Source organism: Acartia tonsa, chromosome 3 (assembly GCF_053477335.1).
Source record: "Acartia tonsa isolate MP-2025a chromosome 3, ASM5347733v1, whole genome shotgun sequence".
Classification (NCBI taxonomy): Eukaryota; Metazoa; Arthropoda; class Copepoda; order Calanoida; family Acartiidae; genus Acartia; species Acartia tonsa.
The window spans coordinates 59,368,347-59,388,544 of record NC_137262.1 but is presented as its reverse complement, the minus strand read 5'-3'; the positions used below and the strand labels follow the sequence as shown (position 1 = coordinate 59,388,544).

General features: G+C 35.4%; 2 protein-coding genes across 2 annotated transcripts in view; one reads left to right on the top strand and one right to left on the bottom strand.

The window, feature by feature from the left end:
• The first annotated feature begins 7,126 nt into the window (after window positions 1–7,126).
• Window positions 7,127–20,198, top strand: part of LOC145314977 (uncharacterized) — a 32,745-nt gene continuing 19,673 nt past the window's right edge. Inside the window, exon 1 of the mRNA XM_080155050.1 lies at window positions 7,127–7,621. The gene's annotated coding sequence lies outside the window, so the exon portion shown is untranslated. The remainder of the gene's footprint in view (window positions 7,622–20,198) is intronic.
• LOC145314718 (uncharacterized) lies at window positions 16,308–18,453 on the bottom strand. The gene is made up of 2 exons (XM_080154745.1): window positions 17,847–18,453; window positions 16,308–17,352 (listed from the first exon to the last, which is right to left on the bottom strand). Exon 2 carries the CDS (start codon window positions 17,331–17,333, stop codon window positions 16,338–16,340), a length of 996 nt encoding a protein of 331 aa, XP_080010871.1. The 5' UTR covers window positions 17,334–17,352; window positions 17,847–18,453; the 3' UTR covers window positions 16,308–16,337.

Sequence of the window (20,198 nt, the reverse complement as noted above, 5' to 3'; positions counted from 1 at the left end):
CCGTCAAGTTTCGCTGCTCTCCGCAGTCTCTCGTCCGATTTCGCTACTCTCCGCAGCTCGGGTTCCGCCACACTTAGTGGTCTTTCGCTAGGTTTCGCTTCCACAACTGCCGGATACAGAGTTAGACCTTGCTATCCAGGGTGGGTAATTCAGGTTGCTTGTGTCAGTTTTGCCAGTTTCACTGCTGGGAGTACCTTAGCCTCAGCTGCGCGTCTGCTCTACACTTGTGGTTTGCCGTAATCTCACACAGCTGTCACCAAAAGTTGTGGTATCCGCCTAGGTTAAATGGCGGACACCCAAGTTCAATTGACTACGGCAGTGCGAACAGACGTGGACACATATATTATAGAGAAGCTACGCTTCTCTAGCAAGCACTAAATAACAAACAGAGTCTATTCAGATGTTCCTTTATTCAGGGTCTAAGGTTTACTAAAGATGTACAACATAATATAAATACATATGGATTAGGAATAGAGATAGTTAAAGGTAAATCATACAAGTAAAACATAGATAGTTGCAATGGTTAGGTAGATGGCTATCCCTGTCCGGGGGAGGCAGGATAGCCCATGGAACAGCACAATAGGTAGATAAGAATAGAGGGGTTGAGTAGTAGGTCTGGGTACTAAAAGGGAAGGTTTGATGATTACTATGACAACAACAGTCTGTGTGGGTGGTGAATCTATCGGGTGAAGGAAGGCTTAGAACCTTTATCCTCAGGGCTGAGGTGGTGCTGATAACTTGGTGGTTGAAGGGGAAGGTTCCAGTGCTTAAGAAGGGAGAGGGAGGGGTCACACCCCTCCCTCCACTTGCAGGACAACTGAGAGATGAAATCAATACCGTTATCTCACATATTTGCAGGTGGCTTTACAATTGTAGAATAACAGAATTAGCTGGGTGCGTAGCATCACTATAATATCTTGGTTTCCGCATGGCCCAGAGTTGCCGAATACCACATTTCCATCTATAAAATAAATTATCTATCTATCTTCATTTTTGTCTGTCGGTCTATCTAGTTATCTGTCTATCTATCTATCTATCTATGCCTATTTAAAGAAGGATTTAATGATTCCATTGATCAGAAGAATAACAAATATTTTGCCCCCTCCACTGATGACTACTTGTAGGCGAGTCTTTTAGTCATGAAAAAAAAACAGTTTTAATTTGTAAAAATGTTATCTGTTAAAATATAATAAACTAGCGGCTGTGCCCCTAGCATCTAGGAGCTCAGTATTCGAAGAGATAGGGAAAGAAAAAAAAGCCTAAAACCATCCCAAGATTCAAATCTACAAATTGAATAGACTAATATCATCCCATGACATTAGCGTAGTTTCCATAAAATGGAGAACTCAATCGGTTATCAGTTATTGAAACTTTAAGCTACAGACAAAATAAACCATATACCACTTAATAAAGTAGGATTACAGATGAAGTTTTTTGTAGGGGCGGTTTATCTTGGAAGGGTCTTGGTACCCTCCCCCAAAAAAGTTATAAACCTTCCCAACCTATGAAAAGCATTTTTGATTATGGATTAAATTATATTTATATCCTAATGAACCCGGAGTCTAATGACTTGAGACTATGATAGTGCCCCCGACCTTGGACCAACATTCAACAAACAAACAAACAGACAGATAGACAGACACGCTCATACAAATAAAATATGGATAAAAATGCTATTATGGTGTAGTATATGTAGGGATCTAAAGGGATAAGACAATGGCCTAATAATTGATGTACATCCCCAATAATGATTCATAAAATTATTCCTTCTGTAGATTAAAATTATTGGTTGAAACGTTTGAACACTCAACTTAATGAATCAACCAATCGAAATTCACTAAACTCCCCAAAGTTGTTAAGCCAACGAATGAGAAAAGGTTATTTTAAAAATTTGGGGACTACTATTATAAACAGTCAATTGTCCCCTCTCTCTCTGGTAGTAATTGTTGTATAATATAATGTCTCATGGTTATACAATACAAATCAAATAGATATTTTTTTCTTATATTAAAAACTAGCGGTTACACCCCTAGAATTTAGGGACTATGTGTGCAAAGGAGTAAGAAGGGGGCAGAAAAATAACCGGAAACCATCCTAAGGCAGCTTAAAATAAAACAGCCAATACATATGACAAGCTTCCCTGCACAAGGAAAACTTGATCAGTTCAGATGTTTTTGAAATCTTAAGTTTCAGACAAATACGTTCTACTTTATACAACACTATCGGCTACGCCCCTTGCATCAATTGGCTCTATATTCAAAGGTGGTAGAAAATTACCTAAAACAATCCAAATCTGAAAATTAAATAACCTAAAACCATTACAAGAGTACCTATGCAAAGGTTAACTGAAATTGAGAAGCCAATCAGTTCAGAAGTCATTGAGATCTTGAGCTTCAGACAAAAAAGCTTACTAGTTTAACAGGATATGATATTCTGAACTAGAAGTATATAAAATTATAAATACATTAAAATCCTGTTACTTGTATTTAAGGACTAGAGACAATGCCACTAGAGGCCTCTAGTTGGACTTCAGGTAGTGGCGGGGAGGGGGGGGGGAGGGTGGAAGAAGACACCACCACTTCCATATGTAGTCATTATTTTAACCGGCGATTTCTTTTAGAAGGTTGGTGATACCCTCCCCTAAAATAGTTATAAACATTCTCGGGACCTATGATAAGCTGTTTTGTAAAGGAGAAGCATATCGGTTAGCGAGATTCTTCAGTACAGACAGAACCATTGACATACATCCTGTTACTTTGATATAAGAATTGACTTCTATTATTCATAAATTTCTTCTGTTCTTGTTCAAGATTGTAATATAATTATTTATCGCATCGTATTATAGACAACTTTATGCGGTTATCAACATAAAAAATTGCAGGATTAAAACTTGACAAAACTGGTATAAATCCTATGGTTGTTATATTTTCGTTGAAAATTGTCTGTATACGATGCTATACATGATTCTGGTTCTAATCCAGCGGATATAAGTCTGTTTCGAAGCAATACTTAAAAATGTATAGCATAACTTAGAATTTAAATTTATCGTCTTTACTGTACTGTACAATAAATGTATATAATATAATATCTACTAGAGTTGGCTCGATATAATTATCTCCCTATTGGCTAGTTTTCTATATGCATATCTAATTCTCAATAAATCTATTTTCCTCACCCGGCATTACTATCTAAAAGAAAGTAAATATTTAATAATTTAAATGATTTTTAAAAGATTTTTTTAAATTATATTTTTTTCTTTACATTACCATCACCAAAGGGTTAATGATGATGATTACAATTTTAGTTTAATATTTGAACACACAAAATGTCGCCACAATCGAATTCTTTTAAAACATAGTTTTCTTAAATTTATCATATTATAAATTTAAATTTTCTTTTTTATGATTAGAAATTAAATACATCAATATAAGGTAAATAGCAACATGAAATGAAAAAAAATGAATTTATTTTTAATAAAGTAAAATAATGGGTCTTATCGTTCTGGGCAATGAGAGTTTATTATGGATTATTGGAGCACTATGAGTTTTAATCATATATTCCTTGGAAAACTTGAGCTCGTTTATAGACATTTATTTCCTATATAGATCTGACATGGATCTTGAAGCAATTAAGCAGGCCGTTTTGTACATGTTAAAAATTGGAAGATTTCATTAAATAAAAGTAATCGCAAATATACTTAGTAAATGATTTATCTGTTTATCAGTTAGAGCCATGGACGTTTTACTGTGTGGTTGTATTTATGTCCCATTAAAAATCATGGTTTTTATAATTTTCGTGGCTCTAACTGTATAGTACAGGTGCTTCAAGAAAAATGAGATTAAAAAAAACTTAATTATGCATAGAAAAAATACTATCTATAAAATGCTTTACATAGTTGGAAAACCTTTTTTTGGATTTTTATGTTTCAAATATTTAATATTGATTATTTCAGTAAAATATGCCTTAAAAACAGGTTTTATCAAAAACCTTATTTTTGATGATTTATGGAGCATGATTAATTTAAAGGTTGTGGAAAACATGCGTACATTTTTTAATTTCAAACTGCTTGGCTTGTAAAAAAAACAGTAAAAAAAATGTTATGCATACAGTTAGAATCATCATAAACTATAGTATTTGGAAATATAAGTAACATTTTTGTGCTATTTGTAGTTTATGAGCTAAGATGGAACATTGTTACCCCTATACTATACGTTGCACGTAGGAATGGTTCTTATATATCCAAATACTAGAGCCTTACACGATTCCAACGGTCCACAATGTCTAAAAAAGTTAAGCATTTTATAAAATGGTTTATTTTCTGTACATAATTAAGTTTTAAAAAACTGATATGTTATGAAACACCCTGTATATGTATTATTGATGCTGTGGAGATAAATTTATCATTCATCTGTCAGTAAACTAATGTAAATATACACTCACAACCAGGGATCTAAAGGGATAAGACAATGGTCGATAAATTAATGTACATCGATTGGAACGTTTACACACTAAACTTAGAGAACCAACCAATCAAATTAAAGAAAAGTTCCCAAAGTTGTTGAGCCAACCATTGAGAAAACGTTATTATAAAACTTTAGGGACTAGTGTAATAAAAAGCCCAGTTTCCCCTCCCTCCCTCTCCCTCACTATTAGGGAGGAGGGGAGAGAACATTAAATCTTCAACAATTTCTTTTTCTGCAAATAAAAATCGTTATACAAAAGTAATAGAATGTCTAAATGTGTGTTGAAAAGTCTTCCTCACCACTGCACCAATATGGTTCTCCTTTACAGTGAAGCTTCTCATAGAGGAAATGTTTGCAGCTATTTTAGTGGGAGAGTACTACAACCCATCACAAGAGAAATCAGCCACAACAAATCATTTTTTTTAAAGCTTCAATTTCCTATACCTTCATCTCTGACTAATATCTTAACACACACTTTAGCCCATGCTACAAATTTTATCAAATGGTTTCTTAAGATACAAAAATAGAATCTGATCCTATTACATAAAGTGGTAAGGTTTTTGTTTGTCCGTTAAGATCTCAATTACGTATGCTCTATTGTAGGAAATCTTTATATGGGTCATTGTTTTTAAAGTTAGTTTGAGAAAAAGAGAAGTAACTAAAAATGAAAAATTTAACATTTAAAAAAATTATATAAACCCATAAAATTTTTAAAAATTTTAAATTAAAAAAAATATTATTGGGGGGTAATTTTCCATTTTTGGGGGTAGGGGTGTCCCAATCCTTCAAAAAATAGCTTAGAACCACTTATAGCTTATTATACCAATATATATATTCCCTGAAGAATAGAGCCCAACCGGTTCAATGGTTTCTGAGATCTTAAGCTTCAGACAGAAGGACTTAGTAATATATAGTAAAATGAAGAAGTTATTTTTATAGTGTTCATTTCAGTCTGAATTTGCAGGTCTGACATTTGTCCAGGTGTGTTTGTATACTTAACTATACCATAATACAACTTATACCAAACAAGAGAGAGAGAGAGAGAGAGAGAGAGAGAGAGAGAGAAAAGAGAGAGAGAGAAAAGAGAGAGACAGAGAGGGAGAAAGAGACATAGAGAGAATAACACTGTAGGGGGTCTAGGTAATAGCAATCCATGAGAAATGAATGAGAGAGAGAGAGAGAGAGAGAGAAAGACAGAGAGAGAGAGCGAAAATAAGAAAAATGCTAATGGATGGAAGAGAAAAAGAGAGAGAAAGAGAATATAAAAACATTTCCTGGGAAAGAAAGAATGGTAATAAGAGAGAAAGAGATAGAGAGAGAGAGAGAGAGAGAGAGAAAGAGAGAGAAAGAGAGAGAGAGAGAGAGATAGAGAAATATAAAGAGAGAGAATATAACACTGTAGGGGGTCTCGGTAATAGCAAACCATGAGAAATGGATTAAAAAAAGAATGAGAGAGAGAGATAGAGAGCGAAAATAAGAAAAATGCTAATGGATGGAAGAGAAAGAGAGAGAGAAAGAGAATATAAAAACATTTCCTGGGAAAGAAAGAATGGTAGTGAGAGACAAAGAGAGAGAGAGAGAGAGAGAGAGAGAGAAAGAGAGATAATATGTAAAATAATAGAGAAAGAAAGAGAGAGTAAAAGAAAGAGGCTCTATTTGTAATAAATTGTTCCTATAAAAGAGATGGGGTAGAAAATTGCAATAAAGTCAAGTATTAACAGGGCGGCATAGAAGGAAGGGGTATAAAGCAGGGATGTTAAGGGATAAGACAATGGGGGAAAATTTATATATTTCTCCATTTATGATAAACAAAATTACTCTTATGTAGATTTAAATTATTGGTTGAAACGTTAGGACAATACTAGCTGTAAAATAGACAACCTAAATTATTGTAGGTATCCAAAGTTTTTTAGCCATAAACAAAATGAGGTGGTTTAGGTACCAGTGTAATTTACAGCCCAATGTCCCCTCCCTCCCTGGGATGAAGGAAGGTAAATTAAAGAGGCAGACAATAAATAAAAAGAAATACCTTATGGGAAAAAGGATTAAAATTGATAATCTTTTTTTAACAAAGTTTTAATTAAATAGTAATTATATTGTTTTTGTCTTTTTTTGATGAAGCAAAATATCTTAGAAATGGCAGGTTTGATTGACTTGTATGTTTTAGGGAAGTCTCATATAGTTTTAGGCTTTTCTCTTACCTGACACATTATATATTGGGCTACCAAAATATTAGCATATACTTAATTTTTTTTTTTAATTCTCGAAAATAAATTCTAATTGTTAGACTTCTAACTTTTTAAGATTCCAAAACACCTGAAAAATATCCACTGTGTCGGAGAAAACTGTAAAGCAGTATTTTCTTATTTTATTGGGTAGGCCTAACTTATAATACCCCCCCCCCCCTTCCTCTCACTCACACCCTACCTAAAACCAATTCATTCTTTGCTATTCTCTTCATTTTTTATAAAAGAGATAGAGAAAAGGGGAGTTAGGAAAGGAGGGAGAGGGAGAAAGAGAGAGAGTTTTTGGTTGTGTTTTATGAGTGGAAAGAGGAATAAATTTGTAGAGCAGAGAGAGAGAGAGAGAGAGAAGGAGGAAGAGAGAGAGAAAGAAAATACTAGAGCCAGAGGTTTACAAGGAAGAGAAGTTTTAGTTCAGTTATACCAAAACCTCGGGTATCGTCAGAGAACAAAAGTGAACATTTTTCTTAATAAAGTTATAATAATTTAGAATTTTTTACACACACATACACTTACTTAAAATAATTTTTACTCAAAATAAAATAAAATTTTGATTATTACAGACAAAAAAAGTGACAAAAATCCGGCAAAATGTGATAAAAATATTGTAGTATATGACCCTCTTAGTGGCTGTGGTGGGTTGGTTGTGTGTGTGTGTGTGTGTGTGTTTGCTTAGAATTACAAGTTACATAGAAGGAGTGGGAGAGGAGTGGAAGAGGGTGTTGTAAAGCTATAATATTATACACATAGCTTGCAAGCTAAACATAATTGAAAGTGTTGTGAATTATTTCAATATGATGGCTAGAAGAATGCTAGTACCAAGCATTATCCACAACATCAAACTAGAACAACAAATATGCAAAACAAACAACGTACAACTATTTGCAACAAGGGCTTAACAGCTCGGCTTAACAGGTTCGAATCCTTTTTTCATATTTAAAAAAAATCAAGGATGAAATCATCCATGAATTTTAAAACATATTTTAGAGGCACAATTTTGTTATATATATTTTGCTTAAAAAATAAAATTTAAAAAAAAAATTGAAATAATTTTGATTTTTAAAAAACTAAAAAAAAACACAGCAATTCCATATCTAAGATCCATAAGTAACTTAAATCAATAACAATGACTTCTTGTTTTATAGCGGATATCAAATAGTTGATTTAATAGTATAGTAATTGAAATTAGTGGTTGAAACTTCTGAACATTCAACTTATTGAAGTCGCCGAAGTTGTTAGGCTAACGAATAAGAAAACATTATTACAAAACTTTGGGGACTAGTGTAATAAATTACCAATTGTCCACTATCTCTCTCATAATTACTATAAAATGATAAAATACAAAAAACTATGTAAAAGCAGAATATTATCATTTGGGGAAAAGTAGCAATTTGTGTTTCTTTGACTTTAGCGTAACATTTGATACAGTAGACCAATATTTTCATATTGTATTACAGCAATGGATATATTATTACTTGGATGCTACGCCAGATTTGATACAGTAGACCAATATTTTCATATTGTATTACAGCAATGGATAATTATTATTACTTGGATGCTACGCCAGATTTGATACAGTAGACCAATATTTTCATATTGTATTACAGCAATGGATAATTATTATTACTTGGATGCTACGCCAGATTTGATACAGTAGACCAATATTTTCATATTGTATTACAGCAATGGATAATTATTATTACTTGGATGCTACGCCAGATTTGATACAGTAGACCAATATTTTCATATTGTATTACAGCAATGGATAATTATTATTACTTGGATGCTACGCCAGATTTGATACAGTAGACCAATATTTTCATATTGTATTACAGCAATGGATAATTATTATTACTTGGATGCTACGCCAGATTTGATACAGTAGACCAATATTTTCATATTGTATTACAGCAATGGATAATTATTATTACTTGGATGCTACGCCAGATTTGATACAGTAGACCAATATTTTCGTATTGTATTACAGCAATGGATATATTATTACTTGGATGTTACGCCAGATTTTATACAGTAGACCAATATTTTCATATTGTGTTACACCAATGGATATATTATTACTTGGATGTTACACCAGATTTTCATGTTCTCTAATAAAGTGAAACCCGCAGCGGGCTAACATAACGATACTCTCCATCCACCCTCTTTAGCATATCCCTCCACTCCTGCTGGATGAACGAATTGACCAATAAATGAGTTCATGATAATTTTACCCCTGTCATAATATCCATGTATATTCTATATCCATTGTTGGAGGAGGAATAGCCATGCAAAGTTATTTATTGTTTTCTCAATTAAACAAACAAAAATACCCCTTCTGCAATTAAATTTATTGGTTGAAACGTTTGGACACTCAACTTAATAATCCAACCAATCAAATTTCAATAAAAGTCCCCAAAGATGTTAGGCCAACGACTAAGAAAACCTTAACATAAAACTTTGGGGACTATTGTAATAAACAGCCAAATGTCCCCTCCCTCACTGATTACAAGAGGGGAATAGCCATGCAAAGTTATTTATTGTTTCCTCTATTATTCCACAATAAGTAGAAAAAAACAATGTTATAACAAGAATGACTGTTTCATTAGTAGCTAAGTTAATATGGAAAAGCTAAATATTCTAAAGTGACATGGTGTATGTATGTATATGTGTTTGTATGGTAGTATAAGATAAGATAAGATAAGATAAGATTTATTTTCCTCAAAGGTACAACATATTTTATTAGATATATATTATAAATTATGTTACTATGCTTGATTTGTTTGATTCATCTGGTTTGTTGTGTTTGGTGCAGGTTAGATAATAATATACATAATAACAATTATTAAGTACCTAGCATGGAATTGGCCGAACTTCATCTCCACCTAGTTACCAGGCCAGTTTAAATTGAATGGAGACAATATTTTACAATAAAAATTCCATGCAACATTGTACCAGATAGTTGGCATAACCCTTTAAGGGTTGTGGAGCCACTGGTGTACTTTGACGCTTGCCAAGCCGATACAATGTTATATGTGCAAATAAATAATAATCTTAACAATGAAACAATATCTTGCTGTGTATTTCAGACATCCTCCTACTATCAGTTGCAACTTCTCCAAGCGTGAATTCGGAACAATTAAGGAACCAAAACCTCCATAAGGAGTCGCTATTCCCGTTGAGATCCCTTTTCAGCTCCAAATAGACAGTTTCCTTTATATCAAATTATTTTCATTATAGAGTGGAGTTTTGTCCGGGTTTTAAGGACATCTCCACACCAATAATTACAGGATAACGGCAAATTTCGCGATAACACTTGGTCCAATCCAAAAAATCCAAAAAAAAACCAAAGAAAAGTCCAAAAAAGGACAAGAATACCCTAATAATAATCATATCGTGTACTTAAGTGAACAAGGTGTAATGGTTGGTTTCGATTCCTACGGAATCTGATTTTTATTTTTGAGAATGGATATAAAAAATCCTAAGAATAGGTCATATGCGATTCCTACGGAATCTGATTTTGGTATTTTGATAATGGGAGTGTGTCCCTAAATATGTATGGTTCGATTCCTCCGGAATCTGATTTTTGTGTTTTGAGAACTGGTCACAGCATGGCTGTGAATGGGGCAACAAAATGGGAGAGGAAGAGGGGGGGGGGGAGGGGGTTTTAAGGGAAGGCGAAAACGTATCATTAATCCATTGATTCCACCCCTTTTTGAAGGTAAAAGGGTGAAAGTGGGTCATGTTAAAAAAGACTGTGGCGTGCTATTGCGCGCGTAATTTGGTTATAGCTTTGCTTTAGTGAGGTTTAAATCTTACTATTGTTTAGACACGAAATGTTCGGAGAGGAAGAATACCAACAAATGTGGCAGCCGCTACGCAATAGATTGACAATAACATATGAACGACTTCTCAATATAGTTAATGGTGACAATGTCAGTGACGAAGTACGTCGTGAGGTAGCCCGTCTTCTATACCAACAGGGTTATTTAGAAACCGAGTTGGCCCTCACACTATACAACCCAAACAAGGACATGGAGTTTCATGAAGCTAAATTGGGTGAAATTGCTGAGCGGATAACTGCTCAAGAGGGGGCCTGTCTCCAGCTATAGTTCCAGAAGTTGGCCATTTCCGGTTTGAACCAGTTACGGTCAAGTTCTCTACGACTTTATATACAAGATATCCGCAAAAATATCCGCAAAAACACCCGCGGAAATGTCCACATGATGTTCACAAAAATCAACAAAAATCAACAATGAATCAACAGAAAAAAACTGCAAAAAGTTACTGATATGGCTATTGAAATATAAAATTGTTTTTGAAGAATAATACAGTTTAGTTTTATCCAAAAAAGTAAAAGTATTAAAATATCATAAATTATCATAAATTCATTGATTTGTTTAATAAATCCTAGATATCTTGCTATGAACTTTTATTTTTTATGAAGGATGTATAGAGTAATAGGATGTCTGTTAATATTTCGCTATGGATTAATTTTCATTAGCATAAAAAAAAGTGAAGTGAGAAACTGGTTAAAATAAGGGAGATGGGTCAGGGAATTCAACAGGTTAGGGGGAGGAGGGGGGGAAAAAACTAGAAGGGGAGTGGTGGGTGGTTTGTGCGCGGCCGTGACTTCCAGCTAGACAGACGGAGCGGCGCCTATCGTTTGGTATATACTGGGGGGGAGAAAAATAGGGGGAGGGGGGAAGAGTGGGAGACAATTGGTTGTAAAGCATAGGGGGAATACGCGGGAAATCGGAAGTAGGGAAAGTTATTTATTAATTAATAAGTTAAATTAAGATTGAATAATGTATGGTATTAAGACACAAGGGGGGTATAAATATGGGGGTGGGTAGGGTCAAAGTTCAATTGTCTCAGAAATGTCAGATCAAGAAGAGGAAGTTGGACAAGGCCAAGGTGCTTTACCGGATGGGGCGCCGGAAGTTCCGGAGGAGGCTGGAGGAGAAGAAGATGTTCCCCTCCAAGACCAGGTGCAGGAGCTCATCGCCATGTTGAACTCAAGCGATGAAATCGATGATCCTGCACCCGTGCACGGCGTCCAGCAGCTGCTGAACCTCGCGGCAGTGCCTGATCTACTCCCATTTCCGGGGGTAGACAGGCGCTGTCTGGACCTCTGGTTTATGGTCAAGAGGAGGTTAATGGGCGTCGTGTACGAGGGCGACAGACTTATGTGGAGGAGATTCCGCCAAGATGCCATCGATGAGGAGATCCTCCGCATGATGTACTCCAACTATGGGTTAGTCGTGAGGCTAATTTCAGTAATGCCCACGTACGCCCGCTCCTTCCAGGCCAACATGGATTCCATCGCCACCATGGACCGCTTGGTCACCGTCCAGCAGGACCTTGTGGAGGAGCTCCTCCAACAGGAACCCGACGACGTCGATGACTCCAGCGACTACGACGAGTAGATGGCTATGCCCACTACATGAGCTTAACCAGTCCAGTCAGCGATAGTCATATATTAAACAAAATTTTCGATATCTAAATTTGAATAAATAAATATATTTTTGGTCAAAATTATGAAAAAACTTTGTTATTTTTTTATTAGATAAAATAGAGGTAGAGGTTGCGCGATTCGTTAGTTGCTTGATAAAAAATATATAATATAATAGAAGAAGTCAAAGTCAAAATATAAAATGTAAAATGAATAAAGTGGATAAGAAACAAACTATGCTAAAGCTACTCTATACATAGGTATGTATGTCGGTTCCTACGGAACCTACTCGTTGAGATTTGAGGTTAAAGAAATGCTGTTTTATTATTTTTTTGGTATAGAAATTAAGTGCTTACAAAAAGTCGAGGGCTAAAGATACGAATAGAAACTTAGTTAGAACAAAAAATTGTTAAATAGAGGAAGAGAAAAAATAAAGTATTTGCTTTTTTTTAAGAAAGTAAGTAATAAGTAAGTAAAATATCTTTCTTGAGAATAATTTTATTATCAATCAGTTTAATTTCAAAAATAAAATATTTGCTTTTTTAAAATATTTGCTTTTTTAAAACTCAATCTTGTTTAGGTAATAAGTAAAACATTTTTTCTTAAAAATATTTTTATTATCAATTAGTTTAATTTCAAGTGGAAGGTTGTTGAATATAGTTGGGAAAGAGTTAAGAGGGGCGTGCAGGAGAAAGTTTCTATTGGTGCCCGGTTCGTAAGCAAAGTTGTTCCTGTTCCTAGTGCCATACGTATGTCTGTCTTGAACAAAATTCCAGGTGTTTTCGAAAATTTTGGGAAAATTGCCTAATTTATAGGCGTGCATAAATTTACAAACATTGAATTCAATTAACAGGTTAAATGGAAGTATGCCATTAGATTTAAAGAATTCAGCTGTGTGAGCTCTGCTAGGTAAATTTTCGATTATTCTAATGGCTTGCTTCTGCAACTTAATGATTGGTGCTAACAGATACATAGGACAGGCAGTGAACAGGAGACAACAATATTCGATATTCGACTTAATATAAGAAGAATAGAGTAGCTTTAAGTGTTTCTTGTCCAACAAATGACGCATTACTTTCATACTATAAATTATTTTAGAGACTTTGCTATAGACTTTTTCAAGATGATAAGAAAACTTCATTTTCTCGTCCAATTGAATTCCCAAGTGTTTGATACTACCCTCATTGGTACCGCTCACAAGATCCAACTTAGTGATTTTTGACTCATCATTTTCGTTATGATTATTCATGTTTACATAGACTTCAAAGTTGGTCTTAGCGGCGAGCTCAGCGGGGGTGAGTATCTCACGGGGGGAGGAAAAGACCATACATTTGGTCTTGCGGGGGTGAATAAGAAGTTTATTGGCATTGTACCATTGGGTCAGTCTGGGGACAAGCTCCTTTGCAAGGTTGATCAATTGTATAATATTCTGCTTTTCAATGAAGCCCACTGCGTCATCAGCAAAGAGATTGATTAGGATCTCTTCACTGCATGAAACAAGGTCATTGATAAAAATCAAAAAAAGAATTGGTCCCAGGACTGACCCCTGAAGTACGCCAATGATAATGAATTCAATTGTGGAGGAGAAAAGGCCCTTAAAATATACACGCTGTTTCCTATTTGCATAATAACTACGGAACCAATCAAGTGCAACCCCCCTTATCCCTGAATTCTCCAGTTTGCTAAAAAGGATGTCCCTATTTATCATGTCGAAACACTTCCTTATGTCCAAAAATATGGCCATACAGGAAGTGTCTCGACTGAGTGCTTGGGTGATCAATGTGCTTAAGTTCAATACATTGTGAAAGGTTGAGATTCCTTTCATGAAGCCAAACTGGCGGTTGCTAAAAAAAGACCGATCTTCCAAGAACTTAACCAGCGTTTCACAGACATATTTTTCAATGGGCTTGGAAAAGTTGTCAATGAGTGAAATTCCTCGATGATTATCTGCCTCGCTGAGTGAACCTGATTTGTGAAGGACAACTATTTTGGAAGTTTTCATTTTTTCAGGAAAAGTGCCATTTTGAAGTGATAAATTATAAACATGTGTTAAGGGAGTGGCAATGGTATCAGCACAGCGAGACAGAACATACATCGAGACATCATTTATGTCTGTGGAACGCTTAGGTTTAATACTACGAATGATATTAATAACCTTGAAGGGGTACAATGGCTCAAAGAAGAGGGAATCTTGACATGGGGGTGGTAAATATTCAAAGAAATTTTTGGGGGTGGAAGGAATTTCAGGCCTTAGGGAAGACCCAATCTGACTAAAATAACGATTAAATTCATTAGCTATTTCTTGGTCATTTTCAATTTTGTTTGGGCCTACTTGAAGGTATGTGCACTCAGGGGAAGATTTACTAAACCCAATGACTTCCTTTAGGGTTTTCCAGAGTTTTTTCCCATCCCCGTTTGCATCTCTTATTTGTTGTCTGTAATATTCAATCTTTGCTCTTCTCACTTGCCTATTGTAATTATTCCTATAGACATTGTAAATACTTTCATTTTCAATTGTTTTGTCTTTTAAAAAGTTGCTGTACAAAATATCTCTATGCAATCTACAACGCAATAAAAAGTCTGACATGAAAGGCTGCTGAGGCTGGGTACGTTTGTTTTTTCGTTTTTTTCTAACTGGACACTTTTCATTATAAAGTCTCAAAAAGGTTGAAATAAAGTTATCATAAGCAATGTTTGTGTTGTCTTGGTTTAAAACGTGATTCCAGTTAGTGTGGTAGAGTGCATAGTTTAAGGCATCAAAGTTTTCATCATTCAATTCTCTTTTTTCAAAGAAATCTGGAGGTTTGGGTTTATTTACTCTGTCTATTCGGAATGAATTAATAATTGGCAAGTGATCGGAGATTTTTGAAGTTAAGACAAAGGAAGACATTAGGTTTTGAATAAAGTTACCTACCCCGAATAAATCAAGAAGGGTTGCAGTGGTTCTAGTTACTCTAGTAGCTCTGGTAACGGTATTTATGATACCGTTAAAGGAAAAAGACTCAATAATTCTCATGGAGTTGCTATTTATATTATTTATTTTGAAAAGATCAAAATTGAAATCTCCTACAATGAAGTATGGTATGCTTAAAGCTGCTATTCTATCAATCAGGTCCAAAAAAAGTTCAAAAAATTCTTCTATTTCAGCACTACTCTGATTGGGTGGCCGATAACAGTTTAGTAAGCAAAACTTTAGTCCATTGTGGGAAATTTTTAAGCAAATAGATTCAAGAATATTTTCTTTAAATGAAAATTTATCAAATAGTTTATCTACTTTATAATATTTGCTTACTAGAATACCCACCCCTCCCCCCCTACTTTTTGTGCGGAGTTTAACATGCCAATCGTAATTATTAATTCCATAGCAATCCATATTTACATCCTTATTCAGCCATAATTCTTGAAAACACAGAACATTTAAGTGGATATCATGTTGTCTAAAGAAGTCTACAGTGGAGACAATATCATTGTATTTAGAATGTAATGACTGACAATTAATACTAAAAATATTGAGAAGGTTTTCATTGAATGTTTTCAGTTTCTGTACGATACCTTGTTCACTTGAAAAAACGCAATTTATTCCGAATTCGTTCTCAAAATCGTTAAAGTAGTCGCCGTAAATCGGATTCATAAGATTTAGACCAATGTTATCGTTTAAGTTACCGTAATCCTGGTTAATCTGATCATTAGGGAGGTTTGTCATAGCAGAGCTGGTCCAGGAGCACCGCAGGAGGAATCGTCTTAACATCAAGTATGGACATCTGAAACACAGTAGATATTAGTGGACAAATAAAAATAGGTAATATACAATATATTATCGTTAAAGCGAAAAAAATTACCATATTTACTATGGTTATTCCGATAGCGTTTAGTTTATGTGTGTGTTGGGGGTGGCAACACATTTCAAGCTAGTTTAGTTCCCCCTACTCATTTTCATACAAGTTCCAAGTATTTTATATGCTAATCAGCAGAAAAATAAGAAAAATAGATTGAAATTAATATGCTATGTTGGCGTTCTAACAAGTTGGGTAATATTTAATATTAATATTATAATAATATAGAGTTTACGTGGATATAAACATTAAGTTTTTCGAAATAAATCACTTTGTAAATGAATTTAAAAATGATGATAATAATTTTGTTAAGTACCTTTTTTTCCGACGTATAAGATACTTAACCTCATGATGTGATTACCGCCTTTGTAGCTTTGCTTTGCTTAGCTTTGTTGGCGGTGTCTCTAGCTTTGGCCCTCGTGGCCACAGGATCAGAAGGTGCTGAGTCAACGACAGGGGCAACAGGTACAGAAGGTGCTGAGTCAACGACAGGGGCAACAGGTACGGAAGGTGCTGAGTCAACGACAGGTGTAGATGCGGCAGATGCGGCAGACGTGGCGGCAAGTGCGGCGGTGTGTGTGGCGGTAGGTACGGCAATAGATGCCGCAGGTACGGCGACAGACACGGCGGCAAGTGCGGCAGACGTGGCGGCAGATGCGGCGGCGGTCACGGCGGCAGGTGCGGCGGTGAGCGCGGCGGCAGGTGCGGCAGTGAAATCAGCTGTAGCGGCGGCTGCGGATGCGACGGCGGCAGGTACTGACTGTGTGGGCTGTGCGGCTGGTGCAACGGCTGTATGTGCGGCGGTTGCGACGGTTGCGGCAGAGTCTATGGGAGGGAACACAGCTAGGTCCCCAAGAGCTGGGGCAGGGGCAGACGTTAAATTATGTTGAATCGTGCTGGAAGGGTGGGCTGTGATCGTACTAAACTGTCTTGGGAAGTCATCCTCTGTTAAGTCAGCCTGATTAGAGAAGAATGTTTTCCTTTCCTCAGGCGCTAGCTTGTTGAAACAAAGGATAGGCGGTGCCTCTGACAGAAAAAAATCCTCGCTTCCAGGTATGGGTTGGGCCATTTCCTTCAGGTCTTTGCCAAACGGGTTAAGGCAGCGTATCCAGCGGCTGCCGTTCTTGAGCTGAAATTGGACATGTTGGCCAGCGACTTTGGCCCTCGAAATCTGGTTTGTGGCATACACAAAGGTCATGGTCTTCCTGTTGAGGTCGGACATATCTTGCTTCGCCTGGACTAACCTATTGGGGAAGAACGGGACCGGTGACGCGTTGTTCCTGGGATTGAACCTCTTGATCTCGGCGTTGTAACGGTCAAGCACAGCCTTCTTATTGTTCATCCACGCGTCGAGGTAGGATCTAGACATAAAACGAAAAATAAAAACGGGGATCTGGCCCTTTGTATATGGGAGCATATGGGCACGCTCGACGATATCACAAAAATGTGAGGGAATATATTCTAATTCTCCACGTTTAAGAGCGGCTTCAAGGGTGGGCCTTATAATGTTTCTAAATATGATAAACTCTGTAATATTTTCACGGCTCCACGGCTGCTGAAAATTCACTATTCTACAACTCCAATCGCGGCACCTTTGCTCTCTTATCGAGTTTTGTAGAAGTTGAAATTTGACGAAATTTTCTCTCGACGATTCAATAGAGTTTAAATAGTCTTTTTGTTGTGTAATCGTGGTCCTAATCGCTTTTTGTTCACTTGCAACAGATTTAGCATCTACGAAATTTTCTATACCTTCGATAGATTGAATTTTAACATTTAAATCTGAGACTCTCAATTTAATATCGTTTATTTCGGTTTTATGACTGGCAAAAGTACTATGAATAAGCTCATCCCTTACCTTAGCTATATTCGCATCGTATTCTTTAAACTTAACATCCAAAGCAGCGTCCAAATTTGTTTTAAACTTTGACCAATATTCTGGGTTGTCACACGTACTACAGGCCATGATGAAGTGAAGATGGCGGAACCGAGGGTGCTGAGTGAGTGTGGGTCAGCTGACCAATGGTGGGACGCGAAAAAATGTTAGCCAATGGGAGAGCTTATTTGTCGGGAGTACTTTGCGCCGGTAAAAATGTTGCCAGACCGATAAATTATCATAAAATTATCAAAAAAAAATTTGAGAGTGTTTTCACCAAAAATTGTTCATTAAGTTAAAGCGATTAGGTTACACATAAGTTAAAAAAAAACTTTTTAATTCATTAATGTTTTATTTTCACTTTTTTTGTGTTAACAATTGACCGATACGTTAACACATACACATTGCCAGGCCTAAATACGAGGTGCCCTCTGGCTACAGTGTCTTCCCTTTCCTCCAACTGCGGAGTGACCACGGGCAGTGGGGAGAGGGGAACTAGTTGAGAGAGAGGGGGAAGGTAGAACTGAGCTTAACACATGGGGTAGGGCGGGGGAGAGCTTGCTAAATGCGTGTGCTCAGCCCGACTCTCTGAACTAAACTAAACTAAACTAAATGATATCGCTGGATGATATCGCTTACCAGTTAACCGATATTGTTCTCCTTAACAGTGTAGCTTCACATATGTAGATCCCCTCTACCAAGAAAATTCACCCTTAGAAAAAAATTACAACCTAACAAATTAATTTCTTACTTTTACTTTTTAAATTAAAATTGATGAGAATTCTATGGTTTTATTTTATAAAGTATAATGTTTTTTTGTCTGAATATTAAGATTTAACTATAGAATCTTATTTCTCAACTTTAGGGAAGCTTCACAAAGGTTTAAGGATATTTTATCATTTAGATTTTAGTCTTGGGATAGATTTTTGCTATTTTCTTTCAGCTTCGGTTCTCCTTTGTATACAAAGCCTCTAAATGCTAGAGGCTAGTTTAAAGTAAAATAACAATCATTTTTAAAATATTGTCAGCAAAGTTCGTTCATGAAAAAAGCCAAAACGAACAGTTTTAGATTAATCAAACGATTCTTTAATGTGTTGCCCCGATATCGATAAGCTTCATTTTTATTAATACCAGGAAATGTTTTTACTTATTTTTGATGAAAATAATCTTGAAAGGAAAAATATGATATTGTCTTACATCAAATGATGAGAATCATAATATTACCATTAAATTTCGGTGATTTCTCTCATATTGCTTAGCGATCACAGAATCACCTAGTTTTTTTTATTATAGGTTAGGTTATATTGGGATCAGAGTAGCCCCGCAGTGTTAGTATAAACAATGTGTAGGCACTGCAGGTTTAGGGCTCCCCGTAGCAATTTAAAAAACTACCATTTCCCCTTTATTTTGAATATATTTAAAAAAATGAAAGGGGTTGGGGCAGGGATCTAAAGAGATAAGACAATGGCCGATAAATTGATATACAACCACATTTATGATACCCAAAATTAAACCTTCTGTAGATAGCAATTAGTGGTTAAAATATTTGAACACTCTAACCTAATGAAACAACTAATAAAAATTCAATAAGAGTCCCCAAAGTTGTTATAAAACTTTAGGGACTAATGTTATAAACAGCACAATTTTCCACCCTTTATGGTTGGAAGGAGAAGGGGGAGGGGATGTTCTGTGGTAGCTAGTAAATTTGAGATGATAAAAGGTTAATATCCGAATTCTAAGTAAAATATTTTCTTATCAAGAAAACTCATAATGGAAATATTTAATTTTCATTCTAAGATTTAATTACATCATTATTCTTTAATGTCTCACTCATAAGGTAAAGAATGATTTTATATTAATACATTTCATTTTGTAAAATTTGATAAATCTTTATGAATATGAATTAGAGACGTTTACCTGCTTAAAGAACAAAGTTACCATATAAATGATTCTTGCCCAACTATCATATAAAATCGTTAAAAATACAATGTCTATAGTAATTCACAAATCAAGAATCTAAACTGCTTTGCTTTACCACGTTATATTACTCGTTGATTAACAATCTTTTTTATACTTTTATTGGATTTTGAATTCTAGTACTGTCCAAACTTTTAACCAATAATTTATTATGCAGAAGGGGTAATTTAGTTTATCATTCGTTATGTAAATAAAAAGTCCATTGTTTTATCTTCGGATATCCCTGAGATTCTTCTTGTTGAAGCAGCTTATAGTGCCTTTTAAAAATGCCCTATACAATACAAATAACCAATGACAGGACAGTATATAAAATAAGCCTGCTTCTTCCTTTTCATACTATTTAGCCCAAAAAATGTT